The 27,254-nt window shown below is 37.1% G+C and overlaps 1 protein-coding gene across 1 annotated transcript; it reads right to left on the reverse strand.

Annotated features, from left to right (window-relative positions):
* On the reverse strand, window positions 1-27,254 carry LOC122140922 (C-type lectin domain family 17, member A-like). The gene is made up of 4 exons (XM_042746376.1): window positions 27,081-27,254; window positions 26,737-26,843; window positions 26,581-26,641; window positions 1-84 (listed from the first exon to the last, which is right to left on the reverse strand). Exons 1-4 carry the CDS (start codon window positions 27,252-27,254, stop codon window positions 1-3), a joined length of 426 nt encoding a protein of 141 aa, XP_042602310.1.

The following is a 27,254-nucleotide window of genomic DNA, read 5'->3' on the forward strand; positions in this document are numbered from 1 at the left end:
CTACCTTTTCTCAACCAAGCACTGCAGCGCCTTCAGCTGCCGCGCCGCATGCATCAGCGCCCACTGGCGCGACTTCCCAATCTCCTAGAGAGAGATAGTTTGCTCAGTTTTTCCATATAGACAGCGCAAACTAAATGATTATCTAGCAATAGTCGCGGAACTCGCACTGTCTTAAGGGGGAACCCATTTCTATACGTACCACAAGTTGTTTTCTGCCAAATGCGTGGTTCGTGTGGCTCAGTGGAATCAGTGCCCCTATTGGGGCGCACTAGACTCTGATCTCCACAATTTTTTAGTTGGCGCAATTTATCATGCGCATTCTGCAGGTCAGTAGCTCACTCGACCATCTCACGCCCGCAAATTAATCCCGCTATAATACCCGGCCCAGAACCGTCGCAAGTCAAATCTACTAGCTATGTCCCACGTTCTGCAACTACCAATCCAATATCGGATTTCAGGAGAGAATCTTTCTCAGTCGCTGGCAACCAACAGGTCTGCGGAAACTTCAACAGAGAAAGATGTGTGATACAGCAATGCAAGTTACTCCATGTCTGTAATTGTGGCGGGCCTCATGCCCGTACAGTATGCCCAGTCATGAAAGCTACCAATAAAAAAAATCTAGAAACTACTCATCGCCAATATTTTTCGTCTCTCCTTCTAACTTTCACATCACCCAGACACTAATTTTACTAATTATCTATTGTCTGGCCTCAAAGAGGGATTTAATCCAGGCACTACATGCCCGCTCTCACAGAATATTATGTGCAACAATCTTCGATCTGCTCTTGCAGAGCCAGATACAGTAGATGATTTAATCAAAAAAGAAGTCGAGTCAGGTTTTATGATCGGGCCTTTCGATACTCCCCCCTTTAAAATTTTTGAATCAGCCCTATCGGAGTGGCTACCAGGAAATTTTCGGGGAAAAAGCGATTGATAATCGATCTATCAGCCCCACATAATTCCCCATTTTCCAGCATAAATAGCCTCATACCCCTGGAGGAATATTCTCTGCGCTACCATGATATAGATCAAGCGATCACCATGAAAAAAAATGTAGGTCGCGGTGTGTGGCTGGCTAAAGTAAACATCACTTCTGCCTTCAAAGTGATGCCTATCCACCCAGATTCATGGCATTTATTTGGGATACGCTGGCGTGGCAGGTTTTATTTCTCAGTAGGCCTAACCTTCGGATGCAAAAGTAGCCCAAAAATTTTCGACATGTTATCAGAAGCAATCTGCTGGATTCTATCTAGCAACTATTCAATTCCTCACCTAATCCACCTGCTCGACGACTTTCTTATCATATCTCCTCCCGATGCCATCCCAGCAGAAAATATCACAACTGTTCAAAGAATTTTCGCAGAGCTGGGAATCCCCATCGCGCAGGAGAAGTCTTTGGGACCAACCCAATTCATCGAATTCTTAGGCATTAACCTGGATTCAGTCAAATTCCAGGCTTCTCTGCCAAAGGAAAAAATCGATAGAATAATCTTAGTGGCTTCTTCCTTGGCAGAGTGCCAAAGTTGTTCAAAGCGCAATCTCCTTTCCTTGCTCGGTCATCTTAACTTCGCAATGCGCATAATCCCACAAGGCCGCCCATTCATCTCTCATCTCCTCGCACTCGCATCTTCCGTGCATGCCTTAGATGATCAAATTATCATAAATCAGGCAAGTCGTAAGGAACTCAGTTTATGGATTACCTTCCTTAAACAATGGAATGGTTTAACCTTTTTCTACAGCGATCTGGTTTCTCTCCCTGATGACATTCAACTGTTTACCGACGCAGCCCCATCTGTCGGTTTCGGGGGATTTTACCAAGGGCGTTGGTTCGCGTCTCCATGCCCCCCCTCAGATGCTCGACTCGCCCCAGTCCTCAGCGCTGTTCAAACTCTACCCTTTAGCTGTCACTGCCTTTTTATGGGGAACAAATTGGACGTCAAGCAGCATCTTAGTATACTGCGACAACGAAGTGACCGTGCATTGCATAAATAAAGGCCGTTCTCATTCCCTCGGTCTCATGCCATTACTAAGACGTTTAATCTGGATTTCAGCATGCGATCAATTTATCATAACTGCTAAACACATTCCCGGATCCAAAAATCAAATTGCTGATTCTCTCTCTCGTTTTATGTTTCAGAAATTCAGAGCACTGGCTCCGGAGGCAGACCCATCACCAACCCCAGTACCTCTTTATTCGCAACTCATATTCCCATAACTCATCCCCTAAAACCTCTCCTTGACGCGTCAATCGACTCTATCCTCCAAGCAGTTTCACCCAGAACTATCCATTCTAACAGCCTGGAGATGTTTCAAAGCTTTTCACCTCTCCTATAACCTGCCATTTCCCGATATTTCTCTCCTCACAATTACTTCATTTATTTCCTACCTTAATTCCGTGAAGAACCTCCAAGTAGAGTCTATTAAAGTTTACTTAAGTGGCATTAAATTTTTTCATAAACTAATCTACGGCTTCCCCTCCCCCGAAATAAATAATTCTCAAACTTCTCTTCTAATCAAAGGAATTCAGCACTCTCGACCATCAAACCCAGATTCCAGACAACCTATAACTCTGGACATCCTTACAAACTGCATCCAAAATCTCCGCACAGGGTACCATTCGACCCATACCGCTCGTACCCTAGATGCCATGTTTTTATTGGCTTTTTTCGGTTAACCTCTAAATTCAACCCCAAACTCCACCTGACAATATCGGATTTGTCCATGCTTGATAGCGAAACTATCGCTTACTTCATTAAACAAAGTAAGACAGACCAAGAAAGGAAAGGACACTACATATGCATTTTTAATCTCCCATTTCCAAATCAACCTTATCAGGCTCTCTTTTCTTATGTCCAACTCAGCAACTCTCAATCTAAATACGCACTGGACCCTCTCTTCATCAACGACTCTAACCACCCCTTTACATGTTTTTGGTTCCAAAAACACTTAAACTTATCCTGGCTCAATCAGGCTTACCCACAGAAATTTTTTCGAGCCACTCATTTTGCATTGGGGCAGCAACTACAGCAGCTCAAAAGGGTCTCTCTCAGAATCAGATACAGGCCCTCGGTCGTTGGTCATCAGACGCTTTTAAAAGTTACATCAGGTATAATCAACACCACATAAAGGCAGCCCATGTAGCCCTGATCAGTTAAAAAAAAAATAAAAAAATATTTATTTTTTCAGCGTTTTTAAGTCATGTGGTTTACTTGATTAATTAGAAGCTCTCCTTCCCAATGCAGTAGTCACCGCTCCTTTGGTCTCAGTAAGGGCCTTCCAGCCGTCGTTTCAAATGTCCTTGCCTATTCAGCATCAGACAGGGCTCTCCCTTCCGGTGCAGCAGGGCCGCAGGCCCCCTTCGGTTGCTCTGAGAGCCCTCCATCCGATGCATCGAATCACGCTACGTATCCAGCCGCAAGGGGGACCCTTCGGATGCAGCAAGAATCCCTCATTTGATATCTGCCATCGTGCTCCTGTTATAGCGGCATGTAGGGCCGCAGCTCCCGTCGAGCACTGCATGGGCTCTCCCGGTCGCTCTGCACCTTTTCTCTTTACAGCATGGATATTTTGGGGTGGCAACTAAAAATTTTGTTCTCTGGCTGCTGTCCCATGCCTTTTAGCTTCTTTTGGGGAGTTCTTTGGGTTTGGGCTATATTCCGGGCCCGGAGCCCTCCCCCAGGACAGCATGCCAAAATATGCTTACTATTTGCTAACAGATTAGATGTAAGGGTGAACTTATGAAATGATGTTTTATTAACAAGGTTCGGGAGGAGCACGATCAGATAATCAACCAATTTGGCACAGGTGCAACTCATTTAGCTAACCATCTTAACTGGCACAATACGGGTATATAAATGCAGCCTACTTACCTCTGTCCCGCGACAGTTTTCCGGCATCCCTCCTCCACCCCAACTCCTCACTCCTAATCTATTTTTATCCCACATTAGGGATAGGGGGAGTTCTTTGGGTTCGGGCTATATTCCGGGCCTGGAGCCCTCCCCCAGGGAACTCGTCAAAAAGTAGACATCCAAAAAACAGTATCTACAATCTAAGTGTGAACTCGTGAAAGAGGTGATTTCCAAACAACAATATTAACAAATAAATGTGGTGGTAAATGTAATTTATGAACTAATGTAGTTATGCATCAACATAAAAATGCAAAAACATAAAAAACAACAAAACAAAAAAAAACTACAAACAAAAAAAACCAACAAAAACAAAAACCAATTTGAACACAATGCTTGTGTTTGTAGCCCGTTGGCCAACAATTTTATAATGAAGATAGCCCAGTTTATTAAAGGCTTTTTAACTTTGTGTCTTGGAGTATTAAATTGTTTAAATGTGACTTTTAAAAATATAAAATGAGTAGGCCAATGTGTATGTAGTTTGCATTCATGAGAAACTAATGCATGGTGAAAAACATGAAATGCCTTTAATGGTATTTTCAGTATTTTCGGCAGTGCAAACCACACAAACTGTAAGGGGGTACTTGTCCCGCCATAATCTAATTTGTATTGCTGTAGCATGAAATAAATTTTACATTTCACAAAATATCTAGATATATAACATATTTGTGTGTGTGTATACATACATGTATATGGTATAACATTAGTATTTATTTAAATAGTCATGTTTCTAAAGTGTCCATTCATGTTGTGTTCATGTTTTATAAGTGATATGCATGATGGTTGTTTGTATTTGCAGTATGCATTCCTGGATATTGGAATGCCTCAACAGGAGGTATATTTGCAGAGTTTGCAAGTAAACCAAAGGGCAATGGAGATGCTCGTCCATGAGGTTCAGCTGAAGTGGTTTGCTGAGCAGAAAGTTGCTCTATTTAAAAATGAGTTCCAGGCTACAAAGAGCCAACTGAACAGTGCTCTTCAGCAGCAAGAGATTGTACAGGCATCGTTCAGGTGTGTACGTGATTTTAAGTATTAAGTTTTGTTTTGTATTTTGTCAAAGATATGACTGTCACAGTATAATTTTGCAATAATATTAACATACTACGTTAATAAGATTTTTTTTTTTTTTTACAGTAAAGTGGGGTCAGACCTCTGATCTGTAATTGAAAACTGGATTGGTCATCATAAAAAGCCACCATGCTACCATAATAGTATTCCTTGGTTACACGTTACACTTATTCAATATACATATTCTAAAAACTATTGCTGTGCGACTGAAATGCTGTAAACTGGGTCCTTTTGGATTAAGGTTTGTGCTGTCAGTCAGTGATGCCCTTTGTCAGTGGGAAATAGTAATATGACCGTTTAAACACTTTACTTTACAGCCTGATTGCAGTTTAGAAAGCAACAATCCAGTCATTTTGTAGATTTGTGGGTCAGACTAAGTGTCAGTTTTGAGATAACACTATTTGTTTTCAAAGTAAGGTCCTATATATTGTGAATCAATGTTGTTTATTGCATGAACAAACAACTAGCATGAGACTAAAGGTACTGTCATAATTATGTTTGCAGATGTGACTGAGGCTGGAACTCAAACTGAATCTGTGAAGATCTGTGAAGAAGCTATTACTGAAAGTGTTGAAGATCAATAGGGAGGAGGATTATGAGGATTAATCAATATATAAAATCACACACACACACAAACAATATATATATGTATGATTTAATAAGAAAAGATAATTTTAATTGGTATGATTGTTGTGGCTATTGATTGGTTGTTGGGTATTTAGTTTCTGGGTTTGTGTGTAGTTTAGAAAATAATGAGATACTTAACTAGCCCAAATAAAAAAAGACATCGGCTGAACTTCACTGTGGACAAATCAGTATGATCAAAAACGTCAACGATTGCATTTTTCTTCAAATGACAAATTGAGAGTAGTTCTGCAATGGATTTCAAAACTTACGGCTTAGTGTTTTGGATGAGCAAAAAAATAAATATGGTCACCTCAAAATTTAGTTATTGACATTCTTATTCTATAACAACTTATTTACATTATGTGATGGGTTTTAAGTTTTGTACATTTTGAGACTTTTTTTAGAAAACAAAATGGTTCCATAAAACAATATAGAATAATTTTGCTTTTCTGATTATTATTTTTTTAGGCCCGTGAAATAGTTTAAGTATATTTTTCCTATGCAACAATTATTATCTGACTCAATAAATGCAATTCACCTTTATTCCACAAACTGTATCATAGACAATGACGACGTGATGTTTCAATCATAATTACCACAGGAATAAAACATATCATATCAAAAATTGAACTGTCTTGAATTGCTTTACTGCAGAGTAATTACTGTATGCAATGAAATATAAGTGTCACTGTCATTTGATGGTGGATGTGGTGAATAGTGATCAAAATGTTATTTTTGAAGACGTTGAAAACTATAGTTCTGAGAATATTTACATTTATGCATTTAGCAGACGCTTTTATCCAAAACAACTTACAGAGCATTCAGGATATACAATTATTATTATTTTTTTACCAGTATGTGTGTTCCCTGGGAATTGAACCCACTACCTTTTGCGCTGCTAATGCAATGCTCTACCACTGATAGATGTAAACTGTTAACTGCCATAGCCAAAGAGCGCAAAAATCACTAAGCAACAGCAACAACCGAGAGAATGGTGAAACATTCAATCATTAGCATGATAAAAAAATGCCATTTAAACAGGCAAGAGAGAGCATGCTTTTGGCATTAAACGACAACTTATTGGCATCATACAAGACTAAAAACTCTTCTTCTGACAATAAGTCTAAAAACCAAGATTTACTATGCAAAATATACTCGCCTTTTAATCTTGATGACATGGAGGAGGATGAATGTATAAATGAATTTTGTGTCAGAAAATGTGACCTGCCGATCCTGGCAGATGTTCTCAGGATTCCCAACAAGATCATCTGTGATCAGAGAAGTGTTATGGGAGGAGTAGAAGTGCTGTGTATGCTGCTTAAGAGGCTGACATACCCTTGCCGGTACAGTGATATGATGCAAAGATTTGGTCACCGTCAATTCCCAGTCCTGTGCATGGCTGCAAACTCCATGTTGGATTATATATATGCTGCACACCATCAGAGGATAACTCCGTGGAATGACAACATACTGAACCCTGCTGCATTAGAAACTTACAGACTGCATCCATCAAATGGGAGCCCGTCTTAAAAACTGCTTTGGATTCATAGATAGTACTGTACGACCCATACCTAGACCAGGAATAACACAGAGGATCCTGTACAATGGTCACAGCCTAAAATACCAGGCAGTAGCCATTCCAAATGGGTTAACTGCCCATCTCTATGGCCCTGTAGGTACCTCCTTCATTGGCTGTCTTTCATGTTTATCAGTTTTACAAATTTGTTTATTATATAGCCGTTACACACCCATGTGAAATGTTACAGCAGCTGTTGGCAGGTGGTTTGGTTTAAATCTTTTTCAGAATTTTAAAAGAAAGAAATATATTTGTATTGTTGTTATTGGTCTTTGGTAACCTTGTGTAAAAGAAAAGTAAAATAATGTATTGTAAAATAAGTAATGGTAAAATAAGTAATCAACGTTTACTATAGAAAATGGAATCCCAAACAAAGATATGACAGTAAATCTAAGTCATGAACTTTTTTTATTAGTAGAACTACATGCTAATGAAAATTATATGTTGACCATTTTTTTTTATCTGTCACAATATAAGAAAAGGTCTCTAAAGAATGAGAATTGTGCTTAATGCATTTACCTTGTAATCTGAAAGACTATAAGCACATATATATGGATGTACAATATTAGTATACAAGTAGTAAAGAGCATTATATAGTTTTGTTGAATCTTTTTATATAATATTGTGTGAAATTTAAAATGTAGCTTTTTTTAGGTTATACTGTAGAGAAAATAAATAGAAAGGTGTCAATTGTTGGAAATATAGAACATTTTGCTTTTAATATGATGAAACTTTAATATGAACTTTATAAACCTTAATATGATTTACCTGAACTTGTTAAAATGTTAAATATTCAAATAAAAAAAAAAGTGTGCAGAGGTATGTGGTAAATATCAACTACTCATCAAATGAAATTGCAATGTAGTCTAAATGTCATGTCTTCATCTCAAGTTGGAGAAGATTAGGTAACAGTTTCTCCATCATCTTTTTTTTTTTGTATTTTCTCATTGTTTTCTTTTCTTTGTTGAGGTGGGGTTTTGTACTTCTTTGATGCTTCCAGCAGATGGACATGCTGCGTCAGTGGACGCATTCTCTGTAGTAGTTGAGGTCTTCTCGCTTTGGTTGACTTTGTGCAGTTGTGGAGAGGCAGCAGTAGACTCTTGAAGTGAGGTGATGTGAAAACCGGACGTATAAGTGATATCTAAGGTACCACATTTGATTAGGAACTCTTCCATGACGTGTGCATCCATATTGGATGTGTCACATTTTGCTAAGTCAACCTCACCAGTTTTATTTGAAATGTTAGCACACTTACATTTGGTTGTGTATCTCTCTGATATTCAGATAAATGTACATTTAGAGCAACAATGCAACTCATCTATATCGTCCACAATTCAAAAACAGACATTTCTGAAAAAAATTGCTATCTATGTTTTTCCCAGGTTGTAAAATTCTGTTTCCCTTGATAAAGTTCCTAGGCACTTTTGTATGGTTTTGCTTGCAACACATGCCAGCAAGAGTGTGGCAAACAATCTTGGGAGAATCTTATCGTTAACAAAGACACCAATGTGGAAGACATCTTTGAAGATGATGTCCCAGACAAGTGGGAGATGGGCAAGACTACATCAAAAACTATTGTTCAGGAAATTTTACAGTGATGTCATATCAGTCCTAAAAAAGAGGAGAAACAGCAACACAGTGATGACAATCCTTATTACTGTCCGATATAATTTGATAAGTTATGGACAACTACATGGCCATATACACACTTTGGAGTGGGGTTCTACTGGGAAATCTCAAAAGAAATTCCAGTGACAAGGCAGAGGCACTTTCTTCACCTCTAATCAGCAACACCAGAGACACTAATTTTCACGTAGAAAAATGGTTTGGAATTGTAAAAATCTTCCATACTTTCCAAACACAAATTTCTCAGGGCAACAGAGTTCATTAGGATTATGTATGCATCTTTAAAGGGGAAATATTTCGAATACATTTTAAGGAACAACCTTCCCAAAGATCTGTTAATTAGACCTCGAAGGCCATCAACCGACATAATCTTTGCAGAGGAGCACTGGGATGCAAAGCAATTCCCAGAGTGAACAGATTGTTGCTATTATTAAGGCTGAGTTTTGATTCTCTGACCAAATGAGAGATTATGTGGAGAAGTGGTGTTGTGGATTAGTTGTAATCCCAAGACTAATCATTTCAATCTCTGATTTTAATCATTTTAATTTCTGAGTATGGGTTGCCATGAGTGGCCATCATGTCTCTCACTCTTAATTTGAGATCTTTTTAAATTATATTACATTAGGAATCTTAATATAATCTTTTTATCATATTAGGATTAAAATCGTCACTTCCTGATAAACTGGCACTATAGGTCTACATCACTAAGAAAAGTAGAAGAAAGTACTGAATATAATAATTTTCCTATATAATAAATTACTTTCACCTCAGAATGAGCAGACCAAACACAATGAATGCGGTTATCACTTTCGGAGGTGGATGCTGCTGTTTGGGAACGCAGTCGTTTAACAGTTCTGGGATGCAATTATACAGAAATACTTTGATGAAAGACTTTACTCGGGTATTTCTGAATGTCCATATAACAACATTTCAGATGCTGTGGAACAAGTTCGGTCTGCTGGTCAGTCAGGATTTACTGTCCCATAGCGCAAAGTCACATGACTTTTATGCGCTTGGAGAAATTTATTCGCAAAATGCATTTCCATCTCCCATTATTCACATAAACCCTTTTTCGCACAAGTCAAAAACCCTCCATCACTTGATTCTGATGCGATACTTCAAAATGCGCATGAAAACAGGGTGATGGAAACCCAGCTATTGCTGTATTGTCAAATTATTAAGGTTATGGAGAGTTAAATATCTTCTGAAATACAGTAGTATGCATGGTGTACTTTTAAAATAATATGAACTCATTTTATTATTTAATAAAAGTTTATTATGTTAAATTGGTTAATTGAGTTATTTGGTGGAATCGTCTCATTTGTCAATGTAAGAAACAACCACTGGATGTTTGTGGTAAGCACTACAAATTCTTATAATTTTTTTTTTTTTTTTTTTTTTTAGAATTAATACTTCATTCAAACAGAATATACTTTTCACAATCAGGTGCAAACTGACGTTTCGACACGGTGTCAAGATCCTGAAGCACAGATGTTTTGAAACACCCATGTCATGTGACTAAGGCGAATCAAAGCATCAAGGCATTTCACAGGTGATTCGAGACCCGAATCTGCTTTTGATCAACAGGTTCGGGAACAAACCACACATTCGCACATCTGTTTTAACCTAACTCTCGCAAAGTATAAAAGTGGAGTTAATGCAGCAGAACAATGAAATATATTTAATTAAAAATCTTTGTATGTAAAAAAATGCCAGGCGTTGTGGCTTGATGTGTTTCATTAATGTTAATTTTTTCAAGACCAAAATAACATTCACAAAGAGTTCATTTAGTTGTCAGAGAGATGTTACGACATTACAAGAACAGAACAGTAAAAATGCAACTTTCAATTATTTATTGTAATTATATGTTTCACCTGGGATTCAAACCTAAAGTGACCGGTTCAGACCACTGTTGCCAACTCTCACAAGACAAATAAGCAACCACAGCTTTATTTTTGATGGTTTCTTATCAATATGATGTATTATCAATTATTTTTTACCAATAAATGAGCCTGCAACGTATTAAACAAACCACCATTTTATCTGAAAAGCAAAAACAGAAGTTATTTTACAAAAATCAGCAAACTGCAACAAAGTGGGAACTAAATTCATCTCCGATCTCCTGTGAGCAGAATAGTATTGGAGAGATGGAAAAGGAGAAAAACTCAAAGGGGATGTAACATAGCCACCTATTTATAGCCTTCTAAAAGGCTATTTGAAACCAAATGTATTTACTCTTAGTATTAGTATAGGACGCCTTCTTTTTGAACATGATTTTTCTCCAATGATGGGGAGGAGGGAGGGTAACATTTGGCAAATTACGCTGCAGCACTTTAATATTATTGCACTCGTTAGCTATTAACTGTGAGCAGACAGAGTGTCAATCAGTGCATTGGAGGATATGGCGAACATAAAGAAACGAAGCTGCTTGTCAGATTTCCCTAACAAGCAACCATATTTTTTAAAATAAGCCCAAAAAACTACAACCCGTGACCCTGGATTTTTTTCATGCAACTTTAAAAAAGAAGCCTAAGTCGCATATGATACACGTTTCCGACAAACATTGGGGGGAAAAAAACTGAACAGACAGGAACTTAAATACACAGGCAAATTAAGATAAACTAGACACAAGTGAACAGAATGAACTAATCAGACACAAGGGGAAATTAGGTTCAAGGGAAACATGAGGAAAGAAAATAAACTAAAAGTCCATGATAATGACAATACTGGCATATAAAAAAACAACAAGAGGTTTAAATTAATATTCAGTTGGATGTGTTGTGTTCTGTTAGGACCTGCATGTTCTGTCCAGACAAATTTTTGTTGTTGATCCGGCAAGTGCTGAAACTGAAGTTGAGAGGTGGACGAATGCATCCCAAAAAGTCTTTTTCATCACATTAATTAATAATATGATAAATTAAAACAATTTCACAGGATGGCTGAATGAAACTGTTGTTGTCCAACAGACAGTAATACAGAATGAGGCTGAATTGCCTGGAAAAGAACAACTGGTAAATATTCAATGGAAAATTGGTCAAATAGTGCATAGAGTTTCAAGAAGATGCAACCAGCTGTGGAGTGTTTGTCATACAGGTATTTTTAAAGATCTACTACTTGTACAATACATATGATACAAGACCATAATTGGGGGCCCCAGTGTAAAAATCTTAAATAAAATTTCTTTTATCATATAGGCTACTCATCCTCATGCAGTCCTAGATGTGTACGACCTTTTCAATGAACACAAATGTGGATTTGAAGAATTTTCTCTTTCTATGTCCAAACAATGGGAGCAACTGGGTGAAAACATCTAAAAAGTTCCAAAAGTGCACAATTAGTGTTTCCTTTTTTGAAGATGGCAAAGGAAACGGGTTCATTTCATGACATTCCACACCATTTCAGCAACAGTCCTTCTGGGAAACATACAAGCAAACTAAGAAGACAAATGGCAGAGGAAATACTCATTGGAACAGGTTTATTGGCCATTAACAAATATAACCGTGTAGTGTAAAGATATATAAATCACTTTAGAAACATTTTTAAAAAAGTATTCACTAACTTTTCATTCCAATGTTTCCCTGCCTTTTGTGTGGATTGTTTTTACAGGACATGTGGAGCTTTTTTAAAAACACAGTCGGTTATGTCAGTGAATTATATGCCAGTGGTTTTTGTCAACAATGCAGACTAATTAAACCTTTGCAGATGTTTCTGAGTGATTATTCTAATGCTGAAATGTGGTGTTCATGTTAGTTAATGCATTTTTCAATGTTAATAAAACTTTAGATTAAGCATTGTTATTTACATTGAACTTGCATTTAGCAGGATGTGGTTCTAGAGGATCATACTGATTATGCCATTATCAAGTAGAATTTTAAACTAGCTGTGTGTTGTTAATCTGGCAATGTCATGTTTACAGACACCAACTTCTGAAGAAGAGTGGAGGAAAACTGCAGAAGGATTTGACATGAAGTGGCAATTCCCTCATTGCCTTGGCGCAATAGATGGAAAGTACATATTTATTTAGGCCCCAGCCAACAGCGCCAGCACATTCTACAACTATAAGTCCAGGTTTTCCATTCTGTCAATGGCGGTAGCGGATGCTAACTACAGATTTATTTACACAAATGTGGGAGTTCAAGGCAGAGTTTCAGATGCAGAGTTTCATACTGCAGTCTGATTTGCTGAAAATTAAACCTTCCTCCTGCTGAGGCGCTACCAAACAAAAACATCATCATCCCATATGCTTTTGTGGGAGATGAAGCTTACCCTCTGAGAAAGAACCTGCTGACACGGTACCCACACAGACGACTGAGCAACGCATTTTGAATTATAGACTATCACGTGCAAGAAGTGTGGTGGAAAATGCTTTCAGAATCCTAGCAAACCGACTCGGATTGTTCCCCACAACCATCTGCCTTTATCCGAACAAAGCAGTGACAATCACTTTGGCAGCACTGTGCCTTCACAATTTCTTACAACAAAAGCAATCAGATGCCTACGTTCCACCTGGCTTCACAATGGGGCAGGCAGATGAGAGAGTCCTGCAGCCTGTGAACATGGGAGGAGAAAAAAACAACAACAATAGCTGCCAAAGAGCAATGTGACCAACTTATGGCACTTTTCCACTGCATGGTATGGCTCCCCTTACCAAAAAGTAGTATACTTCAAGTTTATTTTATTAAGTATACTTAAGTAAAGTTCAAGTATATTTAGACTTTTTGTAAGTATAAGTCAAGTATACTTAAATGTCATTTTAAGTATATTTCTGAGGAGTACATAAAGCCCATTTCTGAGAAGTACATAAAAAGTAAACTAAAAGTATACTTTCCTATTTTAGTTTAAAAGAAGTATACTAATAGCACACTTGAATAAACTTATTTTTCGTAAAGGTCGCTTTTCGAGGGTTTTCCACTGTGTACAGTACCTGGTACTTTTTTCAGTACCACCTCAGCTGAGGTTCCAAGTGAGCTGTACCGTTACCAGAATGTGACGTGTAAAATCTACTGATCACTGATTGGCCGGGAAGAATCTCCATTACCTGTGTCATTGAATTTACGACACGAGACCTGCTAGATTAAATAAGCACAGCCAGCGAGGATCGAGTGCAACTTTTTTTGAACGAACGCAACTTTTGAACAAGTGCACCTTTTTTAAACAACAAAATAATTTGTGTTTTGTTAAGGAAGTACAGACGTTCCTCTCATTGATAGCAGAGGATCGGATCCAGCGACAGCTTGATGGGATGACGCGGAATGAAAACGTTTTCAGGAGGTCGTGGTGCAACTATACTATATACTTTGATGTTTTTATTACCTTTCTGGACATGGACAGTATACCATACATACATTTTCAATGGAGGGACAGAAAGCTCTCGGACTAAATCTAAAATATCTTAAACTGTGTTCCAAAGATGAACGGAGGTCTTACGGGTTTGGAACGACATGAGGGTGAGTTATTAATGAAATAATTTTCATTTTTGGGTGAACTAACACTTTAAATGTACTCTGATTATCTTTAATGATTAAACAATAGTTTAAAACAAGACATGGTTTGTAGTACTGATTATTAAGGTCCATCCGTCTGTCTTCCATGCCACTTATATGGGACGCGAGAGTGTAGCAGGGTATATCAGAGTAAAGAGGTTAGGATAACGTTCAGGGAACTTTTAGAGAACTTTATGGCAACGTTCCCGTAACCTAAAGCGAACATTCTATTAATGTTAAGAAAACTTTCCTGGCTAACCAACAGGGAACGTTCCGGGAACCAAAAATTGTTAGCTAGGAACATGGGCTCTCACGCCACATGTATTTACTTGGCACTTTATTCAATATATTGCTTAAAAGCAAACAGGAGTATTAAACATGAAAAACAGTGTGGTGTCTCATTTCATCAAAAGCAAAACTTAATTTGCTACTATAAAGCGGCTCACTGACCAATGGTAGTATGAAGGTGTTTTGCAGTCAGAACAAACTTTTCCAGAAAGTTTGCTTTGGCAAGCAGTTTCAAACTCCCAAAACTTTTGTTTGAAATGACGTCATGTCAGTTCTTTCTTTCTTAGATTTCACTTTAAGTATATCAGGGCCTTAAACAACTGGGAAAAGAATCACATATATCATTATATTAAATCTGTGAAACACTTGGATTTGGCGACAACACACTACTAACACAAATCAAACAGGCTATTCTTTTTTTCATTGGGTGGGAATTGTTTAAAAGAGGAATATTGTGATGAGTTCTTCCAGGAATGTACACAGGACTACAATAAACAGTGCTTACTGAGAATAACTTTTAGTGTGAGCTTTGTGCTTTCCAACTTGCAGATCTTTTTCATGCACAAACAGCAACATTACACACTTAAGTAAGTTTAAAAAAGGTAATATATATATATATATATATATATATATATATATATATATATATATATATATATAATATATATAATCGGTCTGTATTTTAGCCGAAAGTTATGGTTTATTTCTTCTTTTACTTCTTACAAACATGCATTTTACTTCAGACTGGAGCCTGGTCCAGACTGGATCTGGCTGTATTACAAATGCAATGGAAAGACTTTTAAGAAAGTTAATTACTAAAGACATGCAATCATGCTTATCCACATAGTTGTAATGGTGCTGTGCACTGAAGAGTGCACAACACAGGAGAAATCCGAGGAACATTCTTTAATTCTTTAACATTCACTGCTCCGGGTGTGTGTTCACGGTGTGTGTGCACTTTGGATGGGTTAAATGCAAAGCACGAATTGTGAGTATGGGTCACCATACTTGGCTGTATGTCACGTCACTCTCTTTTTTTTTCACTTTCACTTTTTAATAATAAATCCACAGAGGAGACAATGACTCTAGGCGCTAAGACAGCACAACACATGAACATCAATAACACACAAGGGACTGAACACAACAGGGAGTTATTTATACAAACAAGAGAGGGACCGATGACTTAATTAAACACAGGTGAACTGAATGACATAATAAGCACAACTAAGGAAAACTAGGTCACTGAGGGCAGAACTAAAAACCCAATGAAATGCAGGAAAGACCTGAGGCCTGTATTATGATGGTCGTTGAACAAATTCAGTTACAGGATTAGTTTTGAGTTGACAAAACCAAACCACTCCAATCCAATCCGGTTTTGTTGGTACCATGACGCTGATCATAAACTTTCTTTGTCAACTCAGGGTTTGATCCTGAGTTTGTGGCGCACGTGCACATGAATGTGTGACATCACGGTGCACAGCCAATCACATGCCTTGCAACACAGAGAAAGTATGATTTACTTCTCGCGAGAGACCCAGCGAGATTCCAATGGTTAAAGGTTTTGCTAAAGGTTAAGAGATTGTAGATTATGACAAATTTAAACACATTTACACTTACAAAAAGTACTTGTTCATGAAAGAGAACAAATAAAATTATCTTGCTCTATCAGTGCAGTCACAAGTGAAACTTAAGTTAGTTTATATAGTTAAAAATATATAGTGATAGAGACTCAAACATGTAAGGTCACATAGTCATTTTTAAAGCATCATCTATTGATTCTACAGCTTACATATGTTCTGAATATATTAATATTCATATAAAATAAATGATTTATAATAACTTAAACTAAAATTGCTTGTGTGTAATGGATTAATAATATAAATCATAGACTTATATTATAATATTTATATAATTATTATAAGTTATTATCATCAAAGCCAGACAATCTTATTTTATTTTTTAGTACTAGTGACCTTTAATTTGGAGCAAGATAAACTTGGGGAGTGACTTATAAACTTGCGTCAGACATGTGTCACTTTGTTCACATCTGATTGGTCCGATTTCAGTTTGTGATCTTTATCCCAGAACATAACCTGCCCCGGAGCAGGGTAGCCGTGGAGAGTAAGTTACTATGTCAATGAATGCAGCTAAAATCCAAGCCACTTTCATGGTACCTAAAACCCAGGATTGGTGCAAACAAAACTGAAATTTATCTGGCTAGCCAGCTAATCCAGCTTCATGGTACTGCAGGATGGTACTGGGTTTCAGGTCCCATCATAGCACAGAAACTGCACTTGTTAAAATTACAAATGACTTGTTTCTTGCGTCAGACCAAGGCTGCATCTCATTGCTAGTTTTACTTGATCTTAGTGCTGCGTTCGACACCATAGATCACGACATACTCATAGATAGATTACAAAAACTATACAGGTATCCAAGGGCAGGCTTTAAGATGGTTTAGATCTTACCTGTCCGATCGCTACCACTTTGTTTATCTAAATGTGGAGTCATCTCATTTATCACCAGTAGAATATGGAGTGCCACAATGATCTCTCCAAGGTCCTCTGCTATTTTTAATATACATATTGCCCCTTGGTAATATCATTAGAAAATACGGGATTAGTTTCCACTGTTATGCTGATGATACTCAACTATATATCTCAACAAGACCAGGTGAAACTTCTAAATTATCTAAGCTAACAGAGTGTGTTAAAAATGTAAAATATTGGATGACCAATAATTTTATCCTATTAAATTCAGATAAGACAGAGATATTACTTATTGGACCAAAAAACACAGAATCTTGTAGATTACAATTTGCAATTAGACGGATGTACTGTTACTTCCTCTACTGTCAAAAATCTGGGTGTTATATTAGACAGTAACTTGTCTTTTGAAAATCATATTTCCCATGTTACAAAAACAGCATTCTTCCATCTTAGAAACATTGCCAAGGTACAAAACATGTTACCTGTTTCTGATGCAGAAAAGCTAGTTCATGCGTTCATGACCTCTAGACTGGACTATTGTAATGCACTGCTAGGTGGCTGTCCCACATCTTCAATAAACAAGCTACAGGTAGTCCAAAATGCAGCAGCTTGAGTCCTTACCAGGTCAAGAAAATATGATCATATTACCCCAATTTTATAGTCTCTGCACTGGCTACCTATTAAGTTCCGTATCAGTTACAAAATATTATTACTTAGTTATAAGGCCCTTAATGGTTTAGCTACAGCGTACCTAACTAGTCTTCTACCACGCTACAATCCATCACGCTCCCTAAGGTCACAAAACGCTGGACTTTTGATAGTACCTAGGATAGCAAAGTCCACAAAAGGAGGTAGAGCTTTTTCGCATTTGGCTCCCAAACTCTGGAATAGCCTTCCTGATAATGTTCAGGGTTCAGACACACTTTCTCTGTTTAAATATAGATTAAAAACACACCTCTTTGGCCAAGCATTCAAATAATGCACCTCATAATTTTGGACTGCAGTTATATCTGATCAAATGCGCATTATTATTCTTTAGCTTGGGTTAAACTAATTAATTTTACTTGGCTGGAACAGCAGCTACACTAATTATGTCTCTATTTGTTTCTCTGTTTTACCACGGGATGTAAATTAACTAGGATTTACACAAGCTCCAGTCTGGATCCATAACACCTGAGAAGAGATGATGCCAACCCCTCAAGAGGACCTCAGATGATGCTAACCCAGAGACAACATACAGAACTACCACATTTTGCTATAAGTTTGATTGCATAATTGCTGTTAATAGTGTTAATCGTATGTGTTTACGTGTTTTATTGATTTTTCCGAACATTTCTGCCGTATGCACATAAACTGACAATCACCACTGATAAGCTACTACTAAATATTGTAGAAACTTAATTTTCTGTAAAGTTGCTTTGCAATAATTTGTATCGTAAAAAGCGCTATACAAATAAACTTGAACAGTTCCGGCGGAGAGAGCATGCTCTTATTTGCACCTACCATGGCATGCTGACAGTGGCACTGTGCAGAAGACAGATTAGGTATAAAGTTTAGGTATTAGGTATAACGCAACACTTTCCCATAATGCAACTCCGACTATGGGAGGCTGTTAACTCAAAAACGTGCAGGGGTTTCAGCAATTGGGTTGGATCGAGGTTGGGTCATGTTCACACCTTAAATGAACCGTACTGAGACCAACTCTTCAGCTGGGTCTCAGTTCGGTTGTTTGGTCTGCACCCAAGTGCGATTGCTGTATTCCCACCTGCCCAAAAGATCCGCACCAAGGGGGGAAACGAACTTGAGTTTGATTCCATCGAACCAAACAAGACATGTGTGAATACAACCTCAGTTAGCTAGATTTTATTGTTGGCAATTTGACATGATCCAGGATTTGACATGATCCAGGTTGTTGACATGATCCAGATTACAAGTGTACCTTTTTAAACCACAAAAAATTGTAAATTATTTTGAAAAATATAAATTTTTACTTATTATTATTATTATTTTACCAGTTTTACTTATTGAGAGATTTATTCGAAGGAATAATTATCTCATAATTATATTGCAGTCATGTACACATTACATATAGTTTGTCTGAGCCGTGCATTCATTTGAATGGTGAGCTTTAATGTGGGTGGCCTTGATGCATCACATAAGATGCAGACTCACTCCTAAAATCTCAAAAAGCTTTTATGATGCACCATTAATGCTCTTGATATTGAAAAATGCCTGTCTTGTCGCCAGCCAATCACTGCATTGCTGATTGTGATTTCGAGTATCGATTTACCTGCCCTTTCCAATGAACATGACATCATGCAGTAATCTCAGACAATTTAAAGGATTAGTTCACTTTTAAATATTAATTTCCTGATAATTTACTTACCCCCATGTGATCCAAGATGTTTACGTATTGCTTTCTTCGGTCGAAAAGAAATTAAGGTTTTTGATGAAAACATTCCAGCATGTAGTAGACGTCATGGACTCCAAATGGTTGAAGGTCAAAATTACAGTTTCAGTGCAGCTTCAAAGGGCTATAAACCATACCAGACGATGAATAAGTGACTTATCTATCGAAACGATTGGTCATTTTAAAAAATGGGTTGCACTTGCACCTCTGGGAAATGTAGGAGAAAAGGAAACAACATTTCCTTACTTTAGCAAAGGAAAACCAGTCTCCTCTTGGCTTATATTGAAATCCTCCTACATTTTCCTTAATAAATCCTTGTTTTGTGGTTCTAATTCGTGAATGGCATTATGTTTTGTTCTCTCTCTGCGTTTGACCCTTATTCATCATCTAGTATGGTTTATAGCCCTTTAAAGCTGCACTGAAACTGTAATTTTGACCTTCAACCGTTTGGAGTCCATGACTACATGCTGGAATGTTTTCATCGAAAACCTTAATTTCTTTTCGACTGAAGAAAGAAATACATAAACATCTTGAATGACATGGGGGTGAGTAAATTATCAGGACATTTTTATTTGAAAGTGAACTAATCCTTTAATCCAGATATTTTAATCAAAGCTGCTAATTTATTTGAAGAACCAAATTAGCCAGAGATCAGTTATCAGGACTAAAAGATCTGGGATTTGTCAAATTATCTCAGATGTATTAATCGAGGTTCGAGGAATGGACCCCAAATATGTGAAAATAGTGTTAGCTAAGATAGTTAGTTACTGAATACATTTCATTTAATACCATGTCTTTTCATGTCATTCTTGATAACTTTACTACTATGATTTTTTTCAAGCTGTTTATGGAAAATTTATAGATAACAGGTCATGTTTGCGAAAGGTGTGAATCTTCACACCCCTCACGATTCAATTGGATTATGATTGAGAGAGTAATGATTCAATTATAAAATGATTTACAATATTCTCATGGTAGCTTCTCACGCTTCATTGTAAGCTGGTTTTTCAGTGTTTGTAACCTGGGTTTTAGTTTACTGTGGCCCAACATGAGAAGTACCTGTTGGATGAACTGGAATGTGTTCTTCATTAATTTGCAAAAACTTTCATAAATGGCTCTCATCTGTGACAGCATATATTTTCAGCTACCAGTTTTCACAAATGTAATGAGTAGTTACTGTTGCTCTCCCTCTGCAAAAAAGTGCTAGAGACACACGCACACACACACACACACACACACACACACACACACACACACACACAGTTTTTATGCATTAATTCAGAATCCTTCATGTCAACATTGCAATCCATCATAAAAATGATTATTTTCCACAGCATTAATATTAACAGACTCAGGTATAAAATAGTGCTTCATGCTTCACAATTTCTACTGCGTATCTGAACAGAAACAGGAAAAGCTTCAAGGGTCACAAAAACCCCTATTTCTGCATCAGATAGTTAAAAAAATTGCAGAGAAAGTGGGCTGTGGAGTGGAAGGGGAAAGAGAAACATCTGAACAACATAATCAAAAGTTCTTTAAGCTCTTTTCCTCTCGTCCCCAACCACTACCTCCTCCTTCTCCTCTGCTCACCTGGTCAGGTTATAGTTTTCAGTCACAAATATTATCTAGGAGTCACATACAATTGCATAATGTAATAATACAAAAAAATTAAACTGTAAAAAAAACTATATTTTCTCTCATCAATCATCAGCCAGTCATCCTGGGGGTCCTTTTTCATATAGAAAGCTTCTTTTGCTCTATTATATGGCCATCTAACTGTTTTCTTAATTATGTCTTTCCAACTGTACCCTCCATTTCCCTTCCATTCTCCACACACGCAGCCCTGGATTACAAGGCTTGAAAAAGACAGTATATGCATGTTAGTTTTTCATTTAGCATAAATCCATATCATAGCAGATGTTTGGAGCTGCACGGCTGATGAAATAATGTGGAAGTGTGGCGCTGGGTCAGAATTTCACTTTCACAGAAGTGTGTCAGGTTGTGTTTTGCTCATTTTCAACTTCTGACAAATGCCTAGTCGCCTGTTCCAGGGTACTTTTTCCATTTATCACATACATTTCTTGATTTGTTGCAGGTAGTTACAGCTAATTTCATTTAATGAGCGGTTGAAGTGCCTGACGTCTTCATGAAGATGCATTAGTCCATGTACATTATACACAGGTCAATACTGCACATGACAAAGTGCTTCATTAGTTCTTGAGTGAACTGCAGGTAAGCATTTCAAGTTCTGTCATCTGGCTCCAGCATTATGGACATGGCAACAGTCGGTGACAGGAAATGCATGTAACTCTCAGAAGACAACACATTTTTCAGTACCACAAAAACTGATGTAGTTCAATAGCCTTCCACCTGCCCAGTTCATGTAAAGCCCGGGGTTGCCGTACAAATTCTCTTGGCGTCTTCCCACTCAGATCTCAATTTTTGGAATATCTCATACCTTTGTCTTACAGACAGACGTTTTGGGCCATGAGTCAAGAATATCAAGAGGCTTCTAACTACTCCCAAGATGACCATATGTGTGTAATCAAACACAAATGAGCTTACACAAGGAATTCCTGCAGCAATTAAGGGGCTGAGGCCTGGTTTGGTGGTTACTGTAGTCTTCTCTACTGAAAGCTTCATCTGATCGAGCATGGCGTTCCTGTTTATCGAGCACAATTATTCCCTCAACATGATCACCTCTGATAACACATCTTTCACAACTATCATAGAAATTATGATTCTTAATACATTTTAGATTCGCTCTTGCTAGCGCATCACAGATCAGAGCTTCATTGGACGCTGTAAGTTTGGTCTTTATAACTTATTCCACTGTCTTTGAGATGCTTGTACTCATTCAAGAAGTCAGAAAGAAACTCCTCAAGGTGACTAGGCTTCTTTTGTCCACAATATATAACGACAATAAATGGATCAAAATGGCTAAACTTTTTTTAACACCAGAACTGTAGGACATATTTAGATCTTTGGTCAGGCTGCTTGCATAGGTTAAATACTTATTTACTCTTCAGAAGTTAATTGTTTACATTTTAGTACAATTTCAAGTTAAGTGGTCCTGAAATGCTATTTTCGTCTTCTGGGTATGAAATCTACATCGTGTCAACGTCAGGTTGTGACGTGGCAATACACTATTATACTTTGCTGACACGTCGTTGTCTCATATTTAATGAGACTGAGTTTTCTTATCCTATGCAAAGACACTGTCTATTAATTATTCATGACAGCATGTGATGCTTTCCAATGACAGACCTGTCAAACTGTGAGATCACATAGTAGAAGAGAGATGTTTGGTTTAAAAATTTGGGTGTGTTGCATGGCTTTCCCTGCGATGCTGCCAGGGCTAGACTCAACTGCGGGCAGTTGGTTGGTCATCAACTTCTGACACATCGAAACTGTTTCTGTGTAGCAAGCATTTTTCTCGGCAGGGCAACGAAAACTGGAGAATGGTAGACTTTGGCCGTATTCATTTTTTATTATGCAAGATAACATTAAGCTGTCTGTTGAATTTGAGCTAAACTTGTACTGAAACTAGACATGTGCCGGTATTCGGTAATGCGATATATCATGGTAATGAATATGCATGATATTGTTATCGTGGGCACTTCTAAATACCATGAATAATTATATATTACAAATGGAATGCATTTTAAGAATACTATTCACATCAGCTGGTCAAAATGCACAACACCGCTGTATGCTGCTTGAAAGAGGTGTGTGCGCTCTGATGTAAACAAGCAAGCATGAGAAGCACATGGGGGAACACTTGAGAGATGCGCTGAATGAAAACACATTCACTCACTGACAGCAGATTGCGCTAAATTGCAGAAAATGCAGTCCTTACCCTGGAAACCCCATAAATAAAGCAGCTGCTACTTTCTAAAACATATTTAAATAATTTTAAATAGCCATTCAGATTTTGTGGATTCGCCATGGTGTTCATCACAGCGCCAAATACTTAAATATTTAGACTAAATAGGCAATTCATTTTCAAACTTTTTTATTTTTATTTTAATCTGGAATACAACATGCCCTAGATATTGTTTGAAAGTGTTTTGATTTTTTTTATTGTTCATTCACACTTTACATTAGAGCTTCATTAGTTAACATTAGTTAATTCATTAACTGCCAATGAAAAATTCTTCTTAACATTCGTTAATCTTTGGATTTCAATATTTAATAACACGTTGTTAAAATCGAAAGTTGTAGCCGTTATTTAATGAGCTTACATGAACTAATACTTGTATTTTTTAACAAAGATTAATAACCTAAGTAGCAAATGTAAGTATTGCTCATTGTGAATGTTAATGGTTAACTAATGAGATCTTATTGTAAAGTGACATCGATTGGTCTTTATAGTTCTTTTGCACTTTAATCTGTGTAAAACTTTTAACTTTATATATTTTCTGTATTGCTTTAATACCTTTAAAACCTGAAATTTGCTTTAATTGCAAAAACTCATACTGGCATTACCAGAAGAAAATAATAAAGATGTAGCATCTGCTTAGGATCATGTACGATAGTTTGGCTTTATGTTGTAGAAATTCCTTTAGCCTTTTGACATTTGCATATAAATTACAGAATCTGGCCCCATAGTATACATTTATATGAGTGCGTAATGGCAAGGTTTACCCCATTATCTGGAAGATACTGAGCAGACCTTCTTTAAGGTCTCCCATCCAACTTCAAACACATTCCGAGATAACTAGATGGGCCTAACACCTAATGGGCCTGGCTGAGCAGCCAACTCACATTCTCACCACACACACACACACACGCGCACACACACACACACACACACACACACATTTTATTAATTTAGACTATAATTAATCAGTTACAAATGTATCTGGTATATGCATGTATTATTTGTATGTTTCACTATGGTAGTAGCCTAGTTACAATTCTTGATTTGTATTAGTTAGACTCTCAATGCTTATACTCAGGTATATGAGTGGATCTCTTCTTTAAGATCTTCGACATATGTTGTCCTTGGTATCAAAATGATCTGCTTTTTTAGTCCCCAAACAATTATGTACACTATGTGAGCCTAAAATGCATCATACTATTGTGTACCATAGTTTGGTTACCAGATAACTAGTTCATCACTCCATTCATAAAATATGCAAATCAGGTGTCATTGAGACAAAGAAACACTTTCCGCTGAAACTATAAGCCTTGTTATTGGTCAATCCAACCAAAAGGGGAGTTACCGGGAAACCAGATTAAACCTCTTCCACACCCAAAAAGTGGGCTTCTCTTAACTTGCGGTTCCCCTGGAGACACCCATCACCTTGGACACCTCGCGACTCCCCTTCTGGGGAGTCCGAACTTCTGGCAGTTTTCAGCAACTTTGCTGATTCACTTTGGAGCAGTCAACCCATGGATGAAATGACGAAGGTTTCACCCCTAACAGGATTCAACAGGAATCTATGCATTATACATGCACCGGGACACTTTACTCAGCAACTACAAAACCAATGCAAGTAACAGCTTGTTAACTATTTAGATGCGCTTCTAGGCTTTGACCCCTTTTAATTAAGGTGATGAGATTCTCTGATGGTTCTTAACAGGTTATGATTTAGTTTATGAGTAAATACTGCCATGACTCTCCACTCTCTTGCGCGTCTATGCACTCTCTCTATCTATCCATGCCTTCCTTGCGTTGGCATCTATGATTAATGTGTGTAATGTGTTTGTGCTAGTCAGATGTTGCATGTTCCCCTGTAGTTTCTTTTAATAAACATCCATATGTATTCACACTTGGTCGTCTGTGTTTGCTGCTCACAGGACGAGGTCAAACTTTAAATTCCGCGTTTCGTTACATGCTCTGGGAGCAGATGTATTAGTAGTAAAATAATTTTACTTAGACTGTAAACGCTAAACGATTAACACTGTCTGCCCTGCGGACGAACAAATCATTTTATTGTACCGAATGATATAATGCTACACAGTAATTCCATGAAGAAAATGTGCAATCCTGCACGTACAACAATTAAAACAAATGTGCCCTTCAGTTATGGGAGTTGGGAAAAATAACTGGAACTCCTTGCAAAATATCTTAAAAGTTGTAGTAATATTGGTCAGTTTAAGTTAGCTACTATAAACAGAGTGACGTATTCAGTCAGTATTAATCTGGTGAGGGGTCTATGGGTGTTTTTGGTTTTTAATTGAAAATGGTGAACGGCCTTGTTTTGCTCTATATATATTGGCTTTAGTAATATTGGTCAGTATGTATGTATTGGATTACTGTTGTTTTGTTGTTTGGGCATTGCCTGAATTATTATACTGCTTGAATGCTGATGTTTAAACCAACATTGTTTTTTTGTCAGTGTAACTTTCCCCTGGTTGTTTAGATGCTCCTTAAGAACAGGTTGTTTTGCTTTTGGAATAGGGGACAGATATTTTAAAGATTCCGGTATCTTCTTTCTGATCCCTTTTGCACATGGGAAAATTAAATTACTAAAGAAAATAAAATGAAATGTTTTGTGTTTTACCATGGAGCAATAAAATAAAATGAAATGAAATGAAATGAAATGAATGTAGTTAATAATAACCTCTTATGATTAATTATGTACATCTCACTTTGAGCTAATTTGTTACAAAGATGAGAATAAAAATAATGCATATTCAATATGTGATACGCTATTGCTTTGTGTGTGAAATTATATTTAAAAATATTTAAAAACTGAAAATTATGTGACCAATATATGTGTTTCACATTCTTTCTTTGAAAAGCATCACTACAACTTCTGAAAGTGATCAGCATTGTTTTAGCATTACATAAAAAGAAATGTCATAAATCTGAAAATATAACTTTAACATGTGAGATGACAAATAGAGATGACAAATATGATAAATGTGCAAGTTAGTAATTTCAAGACTTTACTTTATAATGGTAGTAGTAAGACCAAAATTGTAAATGTCAAAATGACTCAAAAGTTCCTGGTTTTAAAGTGTTCCTGTATGTTTATGCTAAATATAAACAAGTATTACATAATAGAAGCCATTGCATAAAATGAAGTCATTTTAAATTTTTCTTCTCACAGATCCATGTAAAAAAGGTAGTACATGGATAATCAGCCCATCCTACTGAATTTGTGACAATACAGTTCTCTTCTGTATATCCACCGGGCTCATAAGAGTTCCAGAACCTGCATCAGATCAGCATTAGATGTTCTGAGTTGCTTTCTGTGTGTAATGAACCATTTATCACATAATAATCAGTTCAATTCAGTGATTTTCTCACCAAAAGGTCAGTGTGCTGCCATCAACCCATTTCCATGTGCCTTCCACTTCAATATCAGTCAGACCAATCCAGGTTTGAGATCCACAGGATATTTTCTTTACAAAATCCTAAATAGATGAGAAAAAATAAGGAAAAAAATTACATCTCTCACAAATAACACACACACAATTACTAAATAAGAACATTCCAATGACTTTTTTTTAATTGTTATTATATATAATATATTTTCCGTTATTTAGAAATGCCTATTACCATCACAGAAAACAATCAGATTTTTTTTTACTTAAAAGGATGTCCATATTGTAAACCTGTCAGATTTAGTTCACTTCTGGTTACAAACGTGCCCCCAGAATATGGTTAAGCAAGTACCTTTCACTCACTTGTTTTTTGTTGTCATTTATAATCACTAGATCTGCTCCTCTCTCTCTACAGTATCTTCTGCTCTCAGTCCAGCTCTTCGTCTCAGTGGAAACATAGTAAAGACTGAATTGATAGTAGATCCATCCATCTGTGAACAT

Source organism: Cyprinus carpio, chromosome A4 (genome assembly GCF_018340385.1).
Source record: "Cyprinus carpio isolate SPL01 chromosome A4, ASM1834038v1, whole genome shotgun sequence".
NCBI lineage: Eukaryota > Metazoa > Chordata > Actinopteri > Cypriniformes > Cyprinidae > Cyprinus > Cyprinus carpio.

Coding starts and splice junctions, on each gene's coding strand:
- LOC122140922 (XM_042746376.1), bottom strand. CDS start 27,254: ATGTTCACAGATGGATGGATCTACTATCAATTCAGTCTTTACTATGTT. Junction 26,844..27,080: donor TGCTTAACCATATTCTGGGG/GCACGTTTGTAA, acceptor TCATCTATTTAG/GATTTTGTAAAGAAAATATC. Junction 26,642..26,736: donor GGCAGCACACTGACCTTTTG/GTGAGAAAATCA, acceptor GATCTGATGCAG/GTTCTGGAACTCTTATGAGC.